Source organism: Barbus barbus (genome assembly GCF_936440315.1).
Source record: "Barbus barbus genome assembly, chromosome: 31".
NCBI lineage: Eukaryota > Metazoa > Chordata > Actinopteri > Cypriniformes > Cyprinidae > Barbus > Barbus barbus.
The window spans coordinates 21,336,590-21,356,663 of NC_136759.1; the positions used below are offsets into that span (position 1 = coordinate 21,336,590).

The 20,074-nt window shown below is 37.2% G+C and overlaps 1 protein-coding gene across 1 annotated transcript in view; it reads left to right on the forward strand.

The window, feature by feature from the left end:
• The window catches only part of LOC306851477 (cell adhesion molecule 2-like), a 232,849-nt gene that overhangs the window by 126,887 nt on the left and 85,888 nt on the right, over positions 1–20,074 (forward strand). The window contains exon 2 of the mRNA XM_079387741.1: positions 17,036–17,062. Within this exon, the coding sequence (XP_079243867.1) occupies positions 17,036–17,062 (27 nt within the window). The remainder of the gene's footprint in view (positions 1–17,035; positions 17,063–20,074) is intronic.

A 20,074-nucleotide genomic window follows, 5' to 3' on the forward strand; every position in this document is an offset into this window, starting at 1 on the left:
TTGGACTTGGCCCAGCTCACTTTAGACTTGGCCCCCCCAATACCTCCGTCTCAGTGGAATCAACACTGGTTGCCTTTCAATGTGTTTGCAGCCAGCAGTGTATGCCAAGAGTACATATTAGATGTGTGTTCACGGAAGCATGACATAAGAAATTGTTTGTCTAGAAACCCCACCGGGAAAGGGCCGGTCCGCTCTACACGTCCACATCAGTGCATGAACTTCTGAGGGCCGGTTTCCCAGACAAAGATTAATCTTAGTCCTGGATTAAATTGCACTGTCAATGGTGTTTCTACAATGAATTTGCTGTTTGCTCTAGTACTTGGTTTAATCTGTTTCATGAAAACTGACCTATGTGTGTTTTGACCATTTTTCAGATTTTGTCTCTCTGAGGAAAATGAAATGAGAGATTTATGGTTGACGACACTGTATCAGAGCATATCCACTCGTGTACATCCAAATGTGAGCGATGGAGCGCTGCGATCACATCTGGAATCTGACATGCTGTCAGCATGTGAAGTCGTTTTACGCCGCTTTGGCCTGAAACAACATCTTTGTTGGTCAAAATAGAAAAAAAAGAAACAGCTGGAGATGCGAAATCATGATGAACGATAGAGATGTGGTAGAAACTTTACAGATTTTACACTTATTTTGGGTGCTTTTAATACTGAAGTTTGGGTGATTTTTTTAACTGTTGTTTTTGGTTTATGGATCTATTAAAAATAAATACATTTATTTCATTGCATAAAGTAAAATGTCAAGATTATGCAACTCTCCTGAGATCGTCAAAAACTAAAATTTAAAACCTGACATTTTTGTAGACAAAAAGTATTTTAAAAAGTAGTCAAGTAAATGAATTTTAATAAAAACAAAAAACTGAAATAAATAAATTAAAATGTATTGCATAAAGTATACTGTCAAGATGATGCAACTGTCCTAAGATTGTCAAAAACAAAAACTAAAATGTAAAAACCTGTGATTGTTGTAGACAATAAGCATTTTTAAAAGTAGTGAAGTAAATTAATTTTAATGAAGTCATTTAAAAAAATTACAAAAATGTACGAAATCAAAGTCAGTGACTTCAAAGTAAAATGTCAAAGGGGTGCAACTGTCCTAAGTTAAACAAACAAATAAATAAATAAATAAATAAAAACCTTATTGTTTTGGATAAAACAAAAATACTTTGAAAAGTAATGAAGTAAATGTTTGTATTTATTAAGTAATGCTAAACATCTGAAGGCTCACATGCATTTAATGTTTAAAAGATGCAGTTTGCTTTTTACTTGATAGGTGCATTGATTTTGAGTGTTATTTATAAACTGACTGAGGATTGTTTATCATTGATCCTTTTCACAACAATATGTAAGTAATTACAAATCTACCTGTAGCCCTTTTTAGGTATAGAGCTCTAAAAGCAGATGTTATTATAATGTTTTGATTAAAATTTTTTAAGCATAAAATTTTAGACGAAGACAGGAAACTAGTTTATCTTTGACACAGAGCAAATGCGTAGAGAGCATCAGTAATAGTACTCCACACAGAAGTCCACATTGTTTCATTCTCTGTAATATCGCATCACTATTTTTATTAGATGGCATGCAGAGGTGTGGCAGCCATTAACAGTAATCAGATCTATTATGCTATAATTGTTCTCTATGCTTTGATAATTGCAGTATTTCTGGACTTGTGTAGAAACACATCCACTTCTGTCTTTAATTACAACACCGCTCTGCCAGACAGATTGGTTTCCCTGCTGTGCTGCTTTAATCAAATTAAGTTTGTGTGCTTCAAACATTTGTGTATGATATATTATAGATTAATATTTCACTTATCTATTCATCCATCTGTCTATGTGGCCGTCTTACTATTGTTACTATCTATCTATCTATCTATCTATCTATCTATCTATCTATCTATCTATCTATCTATCTATCTATCTATCTATCTATCTATCTATCTATCTATCTATCTATCTATCTATCTATCTATCTGTCTATCTGTCTATCTATCTATCTGTCACCGATGGAGTTTTTGGTTCCTTGCCGCTGTCGCCTCTGGCTTGCTTAGTTAGGGACGCTTCATTTCCAGCGATATCGCCGACCTTATTGCAAAGACACTATTCAAACTTATTGACACTTTATTTTCCTTTTTTTTTTATATTGTGCAGTGCTTTGACACAATTTGCATTGTAAAAAGCGCTATATAAGTAAAGGTGACTTGACTTGACTCTATCTATCTATCTATCTATCTATCTATCTATCTATCTATCTATCTATCTATCTATCTATCTATCTATCTATCTATCTATCTATCTATCTATCTATCTATCTATCTTTCTGTCTGTCTGTCTATCGTCATTCTATCATCATTCTATATGTCTATCGTGGGGAAGTCGTGGCCTAATGGTTAGAGAGTCGGACTCATAATCCAAAGATCGCGGGTTCGAGTCTCAGGCCGACAGGGATTGTAGGCGGGATGGAGTGAATATACAGCGCTCTCTCAATACCACGACTGCGGTGAGACCCTTGAGCTAGGCACCAAACCCCCGGGCGCCGCAGCATAAATGGCTGCCCACTGCTCTGGGTGTGTGTTCACGGTGTGTGTGTGTGTGTTCACTGCTGTGTGTGTGCACTTTGGATAGGTTAAATGCAGAGCACAAATTCTGAGTATGGGTCACCATACTTGGCCGTATGTCACATTGCTTTCACTTTTCTGTCATTCTATCGTTCTATCTATCGTTCTATCATTCTATCTATTGTTCTATCTATCCATCCATTCATCCATCGGTCTATATGTTGTTCTAACTGTCATTCTGTCTTTATATGTCTGACTCATATTGTTATTTTCCCTCATTTACCATTCTTTTAACTAACATTCTCTCTGTTGTTCTATCTTTTTATCTAATCGTTCATCTATCCTTCTCCTTCTGCTTTTTTTTTTCATTTTCAACTGTCCCCTAAACAAAAAGAGCAAAACCAATAGCTTCTAAAATGCGAGCAGCAGACCAGAGTGATATCGCTGTATGAGCCATCATATCATCCTATCATGTTATGAGGTGTCATAACATCCTCCCGTTTATTGAAGTTGAATTTCAGAAGGTTGAATACACAAATGCCATGGGCTGGCGTCGAGGATGTGAATGAGATTGGTTGATCTCTGAAGCATTAGCTCGCCATCAGGCTGTGTTGTTGGAGCAGGTGGTGGAGCTGTGTGGTGCTGCAGGTAAGGCTAAAAGCCTCCAAGCTGGAAAGGTCACAGCTTACACGGATGAAAACCGATTTAGGGCACTGACTTTGAGAAGGTCACAATGACACGAGACGGCTCGAAACATGAAAAGAGATGGATTGAACTCACCGTTCTATGGGCCAAAAGACCCCATGTACCTGCTGCATTTGGATCATTCAACGCTCTGCTGGATTTTTCTATGCGCTAAAAAACAAAGTAATGAAGAACTAGGCATTTCAAGAAGAGGACAAGGTTTATTATGACTGGGTTAGGGGGGTGTGGGGAAAGTGGGTAAATAAATAGTTCACCCAGAAATTAAAAATCTGTCATTATTTACAAATCGTTCCAACCTTGTATGCTCAAATTGTGTGTGTTGAACAGAAAAGGAGAGATTTTTTTTTTATTATTAATTTTCAGGCAAAATGTGCCTGGACATAGATATAGGGGAAGATGTAGAAAGACCCCCCTCCAAAAAACAGTGTCCATCTGCTAAACTGTTACATATTTAGTTTAGATTAATTTGGCATGTAATGCACTTATAGAATAACACATCCCTAAATACTAATAATAATTAGCAGTAGTAGTAGTAGAATTGGAAGTAAATGGAAACTTTTGCCAAATTATAGTTGTTTAAGGATTAAATTGAAAATCAAGAAAAATTGCAATATTGCTCCAGTACTGGGTTATATTATTACTATTATTATAAAAATAACTAAATTATGACTTTGGAAACATCCCCTTATATATATATATACATATATTTACAACAGCATAAACGTGAATATATGCGTTCAGATGATATTTACCGACATCTTACCTCATCCTCCCCTGCTGTTCAAAATTATGGCATAACTTGTCAGATGTTAGTGGAACATGTTCATAGTTAATCCACCTGTGGTTACTCATCTGTGTGAACATGAGGAGAACTGACTCCATACTTCCTATTTCAGTTTTTCTACCTCAAAATGTCACATTTAATTGAATGTGCTGCTATTTCTTTTTGTTTACTTATTTCAGAAAATGTATTAGCAATTTCTGAGTCAAAATTGCTTCTACGCCATTTTTTTTTTCTTACACCAAATGTCATGTTCTTGACTCACACGTACACACAACAGTCAGAGGAAGCAGCACAGCTTTTTCACTTTGTCCGATCAGCACTTCTAAACATGGTTTGTTTGTGTGTGGACACACAGCCGCCAATGTCATCTGTGTTGTAGACATAAGTCAGGGGTGAGCGTGAGGTGCAGTGTTGTCGGGTCCTCTTTCCTCTGGGGAGGTGTCAGATAAGGACTGCAGAAGGTTGAATACTCCATTACGTGCAGTTCACAGGCCGTTTCTTTCTTATCTGCGGAAGCATGCAAAGAGAGCTTAATGTCAAAGCATTTTCTAAAGCTCCAACCACGTGCCAAATAAACGGTGCTTATATTCGAAGCCAGAACCTAAAGACCAGTGTTTACCAGCTGTATGGCTGTGTAATATTGCAGTCCTAAAGACGTAAACATTTAAGTTAATTAACTTAGGTATTTTTTCTGCTTAAATTACTTTATATGTGACGTGGATGCTGTGTTTGAGGTTGTGGCGATGTGTTTATATTTGTGGCGAGACACCATGGTGTCTCTGTGATAGAGTGTCAGCGTTAAATGAAATTTTAAGCTGTTGGTACAAGAACAAATAAATCAAAATGACGCTGAAGAATATGTGTTTATAATATTTAGGACTAACAAGATTTTGTGACATTGAATGCCATCTGAGTGACCTATAGATGCAATTTACCCATAAAAAAACCATTATTGGTGACAGAAATGTCCAAAAGAGATTTGTTGTACACATTTGTTGACGCTGTACTCAATAAGATAAGAAATGCTGCATAGTCAAAGATCTTCGTGTTATTTGGGCAGCTTTTACTAGGCTAGTTCTGATGCATAATGCACACACAACTGGAAAGCACTTGCTAAAGATTCTATCTAAAGCAGCTATTTCGAAAATTCTGGGAGGTCGAAGTACACAAGTTTTTATCTGTTCACTGAGAGAAAAAAATAAATAATTTACCAAGTTATATTAAAAGTGATTTGAGCAACTAAAAATTTGAATGAAATATTTGAAATAGTTTTGTTTGAGGTTCTTATAAAATGCTGCTGGAATGAGTTATAAACTTTAAGTTCTAGTGTCCCAAAATCAGCAAGGCACCTTGCTCAAGGGCACCTCAGTCATGGTATTGAGGGTGGAGAGAGCGCTGGACATTCACTCCCCCCACCTACAATTCCTGCCGGCCGGGGACTCGAACCCGCAACCTTTCGATTACGAGTCCGACTCTCTAACCATTAGGCCACGACTTCCCCCTAAAAAAAAGCCAGAGCGTGTTTCCACCCAGTTTCAAACTGGGGACCTTTCGCGTGTGAGGCAAACGTGATAACCACTACACTATGGAAATCTGTCTATTTACCTGTCTATTAACCTGTCTATTTACTAATTACATGCAAGTAACCCTAACCATATAGTAAGTAACATGTAGTTAATTAATATTACTCAGTACTTAAATATATAATTACGCTGTAACAAGGACACTGTAAAATATAGTGTAATCACATTAATTTACAACATTAGATGTAACATACAACCGTAATGGACATAACTGATAAGATAAAAACTAGGAAGAAACATAGTTATTTCAACTAAAAAGCATCAAATATGCAAAGTAACGCAGGGAATTCACATAATGTCAATTTACTTTTTTTTTTTTTTTGCTGTAAATTATATATTCTTTTTCACTTCCAAAAACTGTATCTTACCGTAAAATGACATGAAATGTACATTACAGATTTCACCATATATAGTAAGGGAGCTTACTGTTAACCAATTAACAGGTTTTTACTGTAGCATATTTACAGTCTTTTACAGTTAAAATCTCAATTGTGCTAATTGTATTTAGGCTTCAGTTTCATCAGATTAGTGAAGATTATCCTAATGAGCAAAATATGTAAGAATCATAAACTTTTGTTGGTCACAGAGCTTATTTTCTGCAGCTATCCAAAAGCCAATGAAAAAATGTTTTTTGAAAAAAAATTTGAGGGATGCTGAAGATTGGGTTTAAAAACTGTATTTCCATCTCTGTTGCAACAGTTTTGAAAGTGTCTAAAATGACAGTACCCTTATGTACAAATCATTGGTGCCCCGTGAGACCTCCACGCTCAGCGGTGAGTACCCTCCAGATCGCACCCGATGTCTCCTCGTTGTCATTGCTGCCAGTATTGCTTCTCACTCCGGACTCCTCTGTTTCAGTCTCCGCTTTGGTCGACCTGGGCTCCTCGGGGAACTTCATTTCCCAAGCTGGCACACAAAAATGGCTAAATCATCAGTTTCGATCTGATTAAATGGCTTTGTGTGATTTTGTTATAAACAAAAAGAGATGATGAAATTAAAATGGACATTTTTGAGGAAGAATTACTGGACACATTGGATACTTATGGTATTTTTTTTTTTCAGAATTACCTGGCCCAAACAGAGCATGAAAAGAAAGAGAATTGTGGTTGGTCACTCAGAATGTCAGTCAGAATTTCTCTTCCTGTCTAGATGGGTCGTTTTTGACCAGAATAAGCAGTTATGTGGACCAGACTTTATACCAATAGTCAGAAATCTGTGTGTGAGATTATCTATTACAATCTGCTGCCAGAAAAATGACCAGAGCTACAGAACAGACCAATGTGAGGCTTATTTTGATTTAAATGGTCCTTTATGCTATAATTTTAGCCTTTGGCAACTAGCAAGCTTTGTTGGTAAATGCCATTTTTAATGCTGCAGCCACAAAAGTTATTTGGTTTGACATTTACCAAGATTTTCTTGTAGTTCATCAGCCGTGCTTGTATTTTCTGTGGTGTTTTCTCAGAATCAAAAGTATGCAGAGCATATTTCTTCTCCATTTTCATCGCTTTTTTTTTTTCCCTCCACATCTTTAGAATATTACCCTTTTTCATAGGGAGAACACACAGACATTTGCGGGATTTTATACCAGCATGTGATTGTCCTTTAAATGCACCTCAGACATTTTGCCCAGCCAACGTAATTTAGCTTTAACCTTTTACTGATTCATTCTTTCCTGTCTGCCCTTTAAGTGTAACTCTAGCTATGATAATGTGGGGAATGAAATGGTAAACGTACACGGCATTAAATGTTCTCGAGGGAAACGGCGAGTTGTTTATATGGGCTTTTCCTCGCTTCTGGAATTGTGTTCAGCATTGTCACTGTAAATGGCCCCAGGCATCGGCCATTACGTACAGCTCATTCTTCATTAATAATACAGAGATGCTGAATTATTCACATGCCGTTGGCCACAGGTGAGGAGGACAGCACGGGGTGACATTGAGCAGACTGTCACTTCATGCAGTAGAGGATGTTGTGAGTGGAAAACTGCTGCTCTGCTTCAGGTGTTGTGGGCATGCCTGGAATGTCAGGTGTTTTTCCCTCCGGAACCAATAAAGAAAGAAATCTCATGTTATTATTAGCACCACTTGCTAGGCAAGAATCGCTACTACTGTTGCTCATAATTAGGGGTGAGGTGTTTGTTCAATTCACTAACTCTACTGTACATTCCCATACGGAAATGTAATATATGTGCATATACGAAATACCCATATATGCAATACATGTTTTATATATGCCCTATTCATATATAAATCATATTAGAAAATGGGACAATTTCATATATTGACATAAGTCTAACCCATACAAAAATATATTTATGTATGTATAATACATTTATTACCATGTATGGAATGTATTATTAATGTGAGATATATGTATTTTGTAATTATGTGTTATAGCCAAATTACACATATATACATAGCAAATTATTTCCAAATATTTTCCTACTATGTGACGTGTCACTTATATATGACAATCTTTTAATTATGAAATATATGGTTTCATATATTTGATCTTTGATCTTTAAAATGATTTTTTTTAATGCAGGTTGTATGTATCTACAAAGTTGCAGTGCATTGCACATTTCATGCCTTAAGCCTAAAATGTTAACTGGTGCAATAAGCTACAAAAAGTAGCATCTATTTAAACAGTCTTTATTTAAATAGAAAAAACAATCTTATTGAGCTGCACAATCAAAAAGAAAAAAATAAGAAACCATTACATATACAACTGATCAAAACACCGAACAGGCATAAGAAACAGAACATCAGCCAATTGTAGTGGTTCAGCTAAAGGTCTACAGGTTTGTATTCCCATAGTTTGGGTAGTTTTTGGTTTATTGCCATCCCCAAGAGACCCCCGGTGAAGAAATTTCTGGATCACTGCATCTGTAAGAAATTAGTAAAAGTTAGGTTTTTATAATATAATTACTATACATTTATTTACTAGGCCCAGAATTACGTTTACACTTAAATGTATCATATAAAAAATTGAATTGTCTGAACCCTATATGTATTTCAGGAAGTGCTCAACATTTAAAAGCAATTTTTACCTTTGGTAGTGTTGGGTGGCACAGTAAACTAAATTAGATTTTAGTCAATATGGTATTAAAATATATACATTTAATCTGCTTAAGTCTTGCAATCCAACACTGTACCAGTTTAATTTTGCTTTTAAGTTAGAACTGTGCCTATGTCTTAAAGTGTTTAACTACATATAAGATGACAAATACACTGCTCACAAAAAGTTAGGGATATTTGACTTTCAGCTGAAATTTATGAAAGATTCATGCTACAGTGATATTATATAAAAGTAGGGCATTTAAGAAGCATGCAGTGGTAATTTCCTCATCTCAAACTATTTATTGAAACAAAATCTAACAACAGTGGTGGGTATACCACAACAAAAAATGTGGCATGAGGCATGGCATCCCACTCTTCTTGAGGGGCTGCCCTCAGGTCACTGAGGTTCTGGGATGCAGTGTTTCGACCCTCTACACCAGTGGTTTTCAAACGCTGGGTCTAAAAAATGCAGAGTGCAGGCCACTCCATTTGAGGTACCAAAGCCTCCAGCAGCCGTTCCCTGATGATGTGACTTCGATGAGCTGGGGCATTGTCGCCCCAGACGGACGGTGAGTTGGAGAGGCCATACGGCATGACCCGGTACTCATAGTGGCCTGAAGGGGTGATAAATGCCATCTTCCACTCATCACCAGCCTTGATCCTCACGAGGTTATATGCGCTCCGCAGGTCCAGTTTGGAGAAGATGCGGGCTCCATGGAGTTCTTCGAGGGTGGCTGGGACCAGGGGAAGTGGATATGGCAACTTCACCGTCTGGGAGTTCAGGGCTTGGTAGTCGATACATGGCCTCAAGCCTCCGTCCTTTTTGCCCACGATGAAGAAGCTTGATGCGGTGGGAGATGTAGATGGCCGGATAAACTCTTGCTGGAGAGCCTCCTTGATGTATTCCTCCATTGCCTTGCGCTCCGGGATGGACAGAGGGTAAACCTTACCCTTAGGGAGTTTAACTCCAGTCAGCAGGTCTATAGCACAGTCCCATGGCTGGTGCGGTGGAAGGCGAGTGGCTGCCTGCTTGCTGAACACATCCTGGAACCTGGAATCCTGGTAGTCAGATGGGATCGTGCACTTCACCTGAGGCTCCGGGCTTTCGATGAGGGTGGAACATACTTGGTGGGACGTGAGCGTCTGGGGTGGTTTGGGTACTGGAGTCAGGCAGTTCTGAAAACAGGTCTCACTCCACCGAGTAATCTTGCATGGATCCCATCTGACTTCTGGAGAATGTTGATGAAGCCAGGGGCGTCCCAGGATGATATCCACTGTGGGTCCCTCTAGTTCCAGAAAGGAGATGGTTTCCTCATGTAGACATCCGATCCTGAGCCTTAATGGGGGAGCTCGATATCGAATCCTTCCACGTCCCAGCGGCTTTACTTGTATGGTTTCGACTCGGAGCTCCTGGGGTTGCCGGGGTAGGTTGAGATGGGTTAGGAGAGCTTGGGAAATGAAGTTCCCCGAGGAGCCCGGGTCGACCAAAGCGGAGACTGAAACAGAGGAGTCCGGAGTGAGAAGCTATACTGGCAGCAATGACAACGAGGAGACATCGGGTGCGATCTGGAGGGTACTCACCGCTGAGCGTGGAGGTCTCACGGGGCACCAATGATTTGTACATAAGGGTACTGTCATTTTAGACACTTTCAAAACTGTTGCAACAGAGATGGAAATACAGTTTTTGAATAAGTGAATTTTGCTTCCATCTTGCCACAGTTTTGGAAGTGCCTTCTTCTGTTCTAAAGAAGGGGGTGTCCCAATACTTTTGTCCATATAGTGTATGTACAAGTCATTGGTGTTTGGTGAGGAGTTTTTGGCTCAAGGTCTGCATATAAAGTCACACCAGAGGTGTTCAGCTGCGATCAGGACATTGCTTTCTGCAGACCAGTCAAGTTCTTCCACACTGACTGAATCAATCATTTATTTTTGAACCGTGCCTTATACAAAGAGGCATTGTCATGTTAGACTAGAAAAGGGTCCTGTCCAAACTGTTGCAATAAAATTAGCAGCACACAATTCCCTAGAATACCATTATATGCTTTAACATTAAGATTTGTACTCATGGAAATTACTAAAGTAGTCAAACCTGTTCATTAGAAGGGGGTGATCCAATACTTTTGGCAATATAGTGTATATCCAGAAGATGGATATATGGGATAATAATATATTGCCTTATATGTAACATATATGACAACATCACTACTGATATATGGACATATATGTAATATATTACATTTCCGTATGGGTTTGAAATGTTTCAATTGCAAATTAATTAGTTGTTCCACCAGAATAATCAGCTGTTTATATTCATAAAAAGAAAAGTCAGTGAATTCCAAAACAGCAATATTTTAAGATAGACTGATTCAGTTAGATTGTTTTCTATATTATTTATGAATGAATGAATGAATAAATAAATATTACATAAATAATTATTAATTAATTAATTAATTAGATAAATAAAATTCATGGTATTTGTTGAAATTCATGATTTTGCATGAAAGGAGCATTCACATTTTTCTCCCTTTCAGAACATTTATTTATTTAGGTATGTATATATGTATTTATATTACAATTATTATCGTTGCTACTATTCGCTATTTAAATGTGTGAAAAGTGATGTAAAAATCTTTGTCTTAAAAATAAATAAAATGTATTATTTTTTAAAAACCAGCAGTCACATTTTCTTCAGAAAAGTTATCATATTTTATATTTGTTTCAATAATTATTGTTGCTGCTGCTGTTTGCTATTTAAATTTGTAATCTTTATCTTATCAATAATTAAAATGTATGATTTTGCATGATTTTCTTTTTCCTTATTTTATTTGATTAATAATTATTATTGTTGCTAATGTTTGAAACATAATGTAAACATTTTAATAAATAATTTTTAATAAATAAAATGTATTATTTTTAATCCAAATGACTTTGCATGAAAAACCAGGTCACATTTTCTTCAGAAAATTTAGCTTGTTTTATATTTTATTTAATTTGTATTATTATTGTTGTCACTATTTCCTATTTAAATTTGTTATCTTTATCTTGTTAATAATTAAAACGATTTGCCTGATCTTTCACCTTTTCCTTATTTTATTTACTTACTATTATTGTTGCTAGTATTCAAATTTGTCTGGAGTGTTGTAAAATATCTTCAACTTATAAACATTTCTTGTTAAATCAACATGGTTTTACATGAGAAAGCAGCTGTCACAGTTTCTGAAGTTTTATTTTATTTTATTATCATTGCTGCTGTTTGCTTTTTAAGTTGGTGTGAAGCAACATTTAAAAATAAAACTCATGATTCATGTCGAAGCAACATGTTTTTGCTACAGAAAAATGTACTGATACATACTGTACACATGGGAGCTTCAGCTCCCATTCAAGTATTTGTAATGCCCTAATGGAAGATATGGAGTGTTTTCTATCTTCCCTACCTCAGACTCTCCCTCTTATCAGGGCTGTGGAGGTCTCCTTAAGTGGGCACTCGCCGACTGCTGATTTCACTTGCACTAGCAGGTCGTTTCTCCAGGGAAAGCTTCAAAATCTTGCAACACTGCAGAAAGTTTCGAGGCATAGAAAACAGGCAGGACAGCTCTGGTTATCAGGGTCATGTTTAGTTTTGCACATCATCTCCATTTGACATTTTTACCTAAAGAAATCACTAATGTTCCTTTCGGATGATATTTTTTCAGTCGAAAACCCTTGGCCGATATGGCAATATACAAATATAGCCAAGGTTCACGGCAGCAGAAATCAAAACACTCACGACAAGCTTTATTGCGCTTGTCTGATGGATTCTTTTTTTATTCCTCTGACCCGAGAATGATGGGTTACTCTTTGACGTGGGGTCAGTCGAAGCCATAGTGCCCGAGGGACTCTCGCTGTTTGGCAATGTGAGGTATGATTCCTCTGGCCGCCTGGCGAGCTCACTGGAGGGCCTCGTTCTCTCTGCTTTGGAGGACAAACCCTTTCTCATGGTTGGTTAGACTGATCACCGTGGGGACCGACTCCCCCTTCTCTTCACATCGCCCGCAGGCAGGTATCAGAAATAGGCCCTGCCAGAAAAAGCATTGGAGAGAGAGGGATGAATATGTGAGAAAGGATTGCAGTCTTCTTAGAACACGGGAGGAGAGCGGCTGAAAGTGATACAGTGGTTACTAAGGCCCACCCCGAGAACCCCAGAGGCAGGAACCTCCACGAGCAGAATCCAGTTAATTGCCATTGTACAAAACACATTTTTATAGACAAGCGAGTCCCACGGAAAAATTGTCCGTGTCACATTTCACCCCAAGATTCAAAGGAAAATTTTGCATACAAGCCTTTTTGCATTGTGAGTAGATTAGAGTAGAGATTTCCAAATTGACTAGTTGGTCGGTTGCATGAATGATTAATCCACCCCAGGGTCATTGGAAATACTTCAATCTACATTTCTGCAAAACTCTACATTTTTGTACTGTAGCTTTCAGCTGAAATGAACACTGGAGGCAGTAAAACACCAACTTTATTGTGGTTACTTGCACAATATTACAGTATGTTTTGACCTCAAAACACTTTTACAATAGCACATGATTTGTAAACAAATACATTTTGATATTTGCATCACATAACTGGCTCCATATGCATGGCTTTTCTGATGTAGTAAACTTGCTCTGTAGCACACCCAGTAAAGCATTGCACTTGCTATGCAGGGCACTCTGGTTTGAGTCTGATGAGTCATTAAATGCCACAAAGTGCTCAAAGCCTTGTAAATGGCATGGTTGCTTAAGCAAATGCATTTTTATCTCACATTTGCTTTTGTTAATATTATTGAATAGGTTTAGGGCAGAGTTCATTTCAAATGTGATACAGCATTACATTTTTAGCACCATTCATTGTAACATTTCATTTCCAAACAACCATGACACATACAACAGCCAGCATAATAAACATTTCTATTGATTTTTAACTTTGTTTCAGAGATAATTAGACATGCTACTTAGCTCCATTTATATATTTAGTCAAATATTTATAAATGAGCCTGGGCTGGACTGATTGGTCTTAATTAAGGACTGTGTACTTATGTTGATTTTAAAAGTTGGACTATTTTTAACTTGACACCCCATTTAAAAAAATGCTTGTGGGTAGATTCTCAAAAACTGCAATGTCAAATGCCAAAAATGTATTTCTGAATGTGTGTTGCATATTAGAAGATGAATTTAAAGATACTTTTCAAAAAGTGTTTATGGTGATATCTAATTAAAGCAACTTTGTATGTTTTTCAATCTTGAAATATCAGTTACATAGATTTCTAATAAGGTGAATGACTTCTGTTTCTTTCCCACACTCCCCACAAACATCTGTTATTGAAGTATGTAAGTTTGGTGAAAGGGTGCAGCAGTTTAATATTTCTGTCAACAACGTTTAACATGATTTGACTATAAACATTAAAATACTATTTTAAAAGTACAGCCATGAGACTTAACACTTTCTGATATCATCTGTGAAAAATTACATACGGTTTTTCGACTTCGCTGTCATGATGCCGGTGATGGTGGTAAACCCGGTGTCCTTTGCTCAAGGATACTATAGAAATGCATGAAAAAGGAATTGGCAGTTCACACAAAAATCCAATAAACCTTAATTTGCTAATTCATGTTTCTTTGATTGAGGTGAAGTGTCAAACAAGGATATTAATAATTCATGTTCGCACACAGCCTCTGAATATGTCGTTTTAAGATGTAGCATTTGTCCTCTTTATTGGAATGTCATTTTCAGAGTTCTTTTTATTTGCCAGTTACACTAATTCCCATAAACAACCCAAAAGGGGTAAACGGAGTGAAAGCTGAGCAAATAGAGTTCGATTAAAGAGCGCTTGCTCTCTAGTGTATCTTCGCATCCATTGGTATTCCTCTCAGGATTTAGCAAACATTCTACGCTTACAGCAAGGAGAATCTTATCATGGAGTCTGACTTTGTCAACACTATTAGATTCCGACACTGTGCGCAGAGTCAAAGATGAATAACTTCCATGTAGGCAGGGGGGGTCAGGGGGTGGTTGGGTAAAATGGAAGAATGAGAGAGATTAACGAGTGTGAAAAACAATGACTTCTTCGTTAAACTCTAGACCGACGTGCCAATTCACAGTGTTTGAGTAATATGGGGTTTCAGGCCTGAAAACTGTTAGTACTCATGAAACTGGTGACAAGATAAGGTGTTTGATAAAAACCTGACATGACATTGGAGTATCATTAAAATTGTTCATGTACTATACAACAAAAGCAAGGTGCAACCCTCAATACATGATGTTTATTAGTTAAAAACTATGAAACATAATTATGAAACATTGGTTTAGTGCAAATAAGTTTTTGTACTAATTTTGCTTTTTTAAAATATATTTTGCTTTTGCACGGATGGGAACATTATAGAAGTTTCTGTAACATTCTGGGATATTCTGCAATAATATGCTTTCTGGAACATTCCAGAACATTGTTGGACTAGTCATAAAAGACAAATATCATCCAGCATACATTTCTGGAGTTTTGGACGACTCACATTTGGTAAATATTTACATTAAACTGTTTTTTAGTTCAGTATTACGCATGTACCATGTCATTTTTATGCATGAGCGTAATAACAGATTAGAGGAGTTTTAGATTTCTTTTATTTGTCTGTTGGTTATACCACATGACATTTTTTTTATTCAAGGTTATTCCGAAAACCAGCATAATATTTGACCTTAGTTAATTTGATGTTGCTAAGATTATTGTGTGGGGACAAAAATCACAAATGTGATCTTTAGTATCTCAACTGTTTCTACTAAACATGAGATTAAATGGAGGCTAATTGGAGAAATGTACTCAATAGTTTCAGATTTTCTTTAGTTTTCATCAATAATCTCAGCTCAGATTGGCTAAAGCCAATCCAAATTGTATGAAACTTAGTGGGAACTCCATTAAATCTCTTGAGCTGTAAAAGAGGTTTCTAAAAATGTGAATATTTATGATTAAGGTAGAGTTCCCTTTCTTAGAGTCTCCATATTGTCGTCTTTTCTAAACAACTCTTAAGCATTCATCAGATTGTGCAGAATATATTTACAGTGCATATTTGCGATATATTCTGCCTCATACTTGTCTTGTAGCATTCAAATATTGTGAACTTTTCACCCTATGTGCTGTCAGAAAGTCAGAAAAGTTGTCAGAAAAAGTGTTCCCTGTAAATTATTCATCACTTTGAATGTATCGCATTCGAACTCAAGCACCGCAAATGCATTCATTGGGGTTTTTCTCTCATTTTCCATCATGCAACAAAAATGGTAGCAGTGTCATCTCGACTCTTAGTCTCACCTCATCACGGATGTTCCATATGCATATCGACAATGAAAGGTTGTATATGATTATTATTCAGCTGGGTCTGTAAAGAAGTCTATACAGATGGTGCATGCTATAAAATATGTCCGTTACGCTCCTCATCAAGGCGATGTTTATGGCAGGCGGCTTGCAAAGCAGAAGGTCAGGCATAATGAAAGTATTAAGCTTATGCATTCAAACATGAGCAAACTTTAAACTCTGAACAAAGAGAAGAAGTCGTATTTCATCTGTAAACTCACTAGGCATTAAAGGGATAGCTCGCCTAAAAATAGAAATTCTTGTGATGTTGGACTTTCTTTATTGTGTGGAACATAAAGAGAGTTTAAGTAAAGTTCTAGTCGCTCATTTCACTGTAGTTACAATAAATTGGACTGGGTTCAAGGTTTAAAGTCATATAGTCAAAGACACAATGACTTTAAGACTCATTGAATAAAGTAATTTATTCAATGAGTCTCAATGGAGGCTGAATCAGTTGAATTAAAGAATCAAATCAGACTGATTTATAAACACATAATTCAGATTGGTTCTGTGAACTGGATTCATTGAAGAAGACTCAAAATGAAGTTCTCCATGAAGTGGAGAACACTCCTTCTCTCATTAACTCTTACGAACATGACTTATGAAGTTAAAATTTTGAGTAAAATCTACTTTAGTCATTTATTGTATTCTTGAAATTTAGTACATAAGTCATACTTTATGGTGCTTTTACATTCTGTCTTGAAGCTTGAAAGCCTAGGAAGCCTCCATTTATTGTAATTGCATGGAAAAGTCTTTCTCCTTTTGTGTTGCACATGGATTGATGGTGTCACTGATGGCAAAGCTTTCTTTTTTGGGTAAACTGTTACTTTATTAATGGAAGACTTGAGGAGTATATGCTGAGAATTTCATGCTGTGAGACTTGTTTAATCACTCTGTTTCTCTCTCTCTCTCTTTCTTTTTCCCCTTCATCCCTGTTCTTCCATCTCTCTTCTCCATTTTATGCTCTCAGAGGCGGCAACGAAAAACAAAGTGAAAGGTGAGTTATCTTCTCTGTCTTTGCAGCTGGATGATTTATGTTGAACACAACTCCCAATAAACAATGTGCCGTTCGGCCTCCTCTTATCTCCCATAGGAGCTAGGGATGCATTTACATAGCCTCTGCCTGTGAGAAAGCAAACCTGGAACCTTTGATAAATTGGCCCTAGGAATATCCATTATGAGCTGAATCCGCTCTACATGCTTCCTGGGTTTACAGCAAACTTATGCTACACGGTTAGGAGAAAGATGTAGTTGTTGGAATTTGTACAGGTTAAGGTTAAGATGGTTAAGATGCATTGTACAGCTCGGGTGGAAGAGTTTTGTCTTGGATATGTGGCACAGGGTTAAATTCTCTAAACAAATGGCCAGTTTTGCATGTGGTATTTCAGCCTAAAATCCAGTGTCTTATTCACAGAACACCCACAATCCGGTTTAACCAGGTGCTTAATTTACCGTAATATTGCTGCAGTGCATTTAAATTAAGTTATTGTAATTTCCTTCAGTGCAAACACGCCTCATTTCAATAAAGGCCTGTGAATTATGCTTATTATAGAAGGCACCTTATTCACAAAACTCACTGCTGTTTGCCTAAAGCAATTAACATTGTGCTATTACCACCCACAGAAAGTAGGCGGCAAAATGGAATTTCATTTAAAAGAGAGTTTGCATATATTTTCTATCGATCATGGTAGCAGTTATTCATCCAGTGATGGAGAAGAGCATATATCCAACTGTGCAAGTCAAATGCACTTTTTTAAAGGACCGATTCAGGTGTCTAGATCGCTATAAAGGTTTGGTAAAGTTTTCTAGATTGAGGTAGTCAACCGTATATCGTTCACAGCCTAGCACTTAAAATTGCACTAAGCTTTAATTTTGTGGTACCACTTGTGATGATACCTGATTTTCATAATTTGATGAGTGAATTGGGCACTAAAATAAGGCAATGAAGTCTTTGTAGCATTAAAAGATCTTTGTAGCATTCATAATATTTAAAAATCTAAAACATTTACATGAAGTTCCTAGCTAATTAGAATTGACGTTAATACCAGACTATGTCTAGACAAATTGAGGCCCAGACCTACAGTAACTCATATATTCTAATCCAATATATGCCACGGTAACAAAAAGCAATTGCTGTTACATTTAACTTTTTATCAAGTTGGTGCTAAAGTGATACATAGGCAGAATAATACTACAGAGTTCCCACAGATGAGTCTCTAAAGGTGATTCTAAAACTCTAAGGCACTCAGGTTTTATTTTTAAGGTGAGTCGGGATTATCTGAATTACCTGTAGAGATCTGAATGAAGTTGCAACATGCACGATTTGTTTATAGGCAAAGATTGAGTTGCTATAGTCTTGCAATGAAATGACTCTGGCCTAAATGAGGAGCTGAGTTTAGGAGTTGAGGAAAGGAATTATTTTCCTTGAAATGGAATGGCACGAAGCCCAGGCAGTTGTCGTAGTCTACAAAGGACAAATGGTGATCTAGGATGACAGAAAACAGCGCCTTAACAGCTGAGATTTGAGACCGTGAGAGGTTGGATGAGGGAACTCATCAGGGAAGTCTTAGCTTGGAGGTAGAGGAGCTCTGGGTTGTGGGTGGACATCCAGTTTGATATGTCAGAGTGGAATACAGAGATCCTTGGCATTTTGAGATTGTTGTCAGCATAGCAGTGGTAAAAGAAGCTCCTGGATGACTGTTCTGGTGTAAAGCGGGATTCACACTGACACTGATTTGCTGCGACAAGGCAACCAGAAGTCATTCATTTTGGGTGAGATTTGGCAATTTGAGGTGACATGGGAGATTGAGACTGTTACAGATGCAAATTGAGCTCTATGCAATGAGTGATGCGATGGCTATCAATGGTTATGTTGACCAAGGAACATCTACTAGCACTGGTTCTATAAATATTGCCATAACCTTTTCACATTAACAAGCACTTAATTACTGCATTAACATGACCCGACCAGATTTCTTGCGACGCGGGATTAAATTCCAGAATAAAGCGCGGTAGCAGTTGGTAACTCTGGTGTAATTTGAATGGGAGCAGGCGGTCTAACAATATCCTGTTCCAGACGTCCTTTCAGAACAGATTGACCACTGGTACAGTCTGTACTCAGGACTATTATGCACGCGCTGTAGCCTACCGGTGGTGACTATACGGCCCTCAGACAGAACAGGCAGGTTATCGATGAGTGACAGAGCAGAAAAAGAATGGAGCAAAGTGTGGATCGCTGTCCTTTAATAACGTTCAACTCGGTTTTGTTAATATTTTGCTTAGCCTATAATTTTAAACGACAGATGTCGTATTTATTTGTTTATTTTTCTCTGCAACACTTTTCCTACTTTGTTAACAGCAAATAAAATCTAATAACAACCTACTTTTTTTCTCTCTGTGACACTTTTTCCAATTGTGTTGTAAATGTTAAACGAATTGTATCCTGACAAGACGAATAAAAATAAGAAATACAATATTTGTAATTTTCTTTTTCTCTTTTTCCCCTACTGTGTCTTGAGACACAAAATTCGTTTAACATTTTGCTGTCAATAAATTCAAGACTCTTGACAAGACAAATAAAATAACAAATACAATTTTGTGCAGACTACACTTTTATTTGTTAGCCTATCCTTCTTTCTTTTAGTAGCGGAAATTTAAATGTGATATTCTGGAAATGAGATCTAAATTTAGCGGGAACAGTCAGGTCGGGAAGAAAATTATTCAAAGCAGACAACGGGTGAACAAAGAGTGAATATATAGCGGGATCGGGTGGGTGCGTAATAAAACGTCGCAGGAGCGGGATTAAAAAACAGGCCTGCACAGACCTCTAGTCCACAGTGTGTCCGAAATCGCGTACCGTTTGTGTAGGTACTACATTTAAATTTGATTTTACTTTGCGACTGTTAAAAAAGTATATTCTGTATAGTATAAATATGGGTAGTATGAATGAAATTTGCAACATCAGTTGCATCGCTGTTTTACTAGCCACAACTTCTCTACTGTGGCCTCA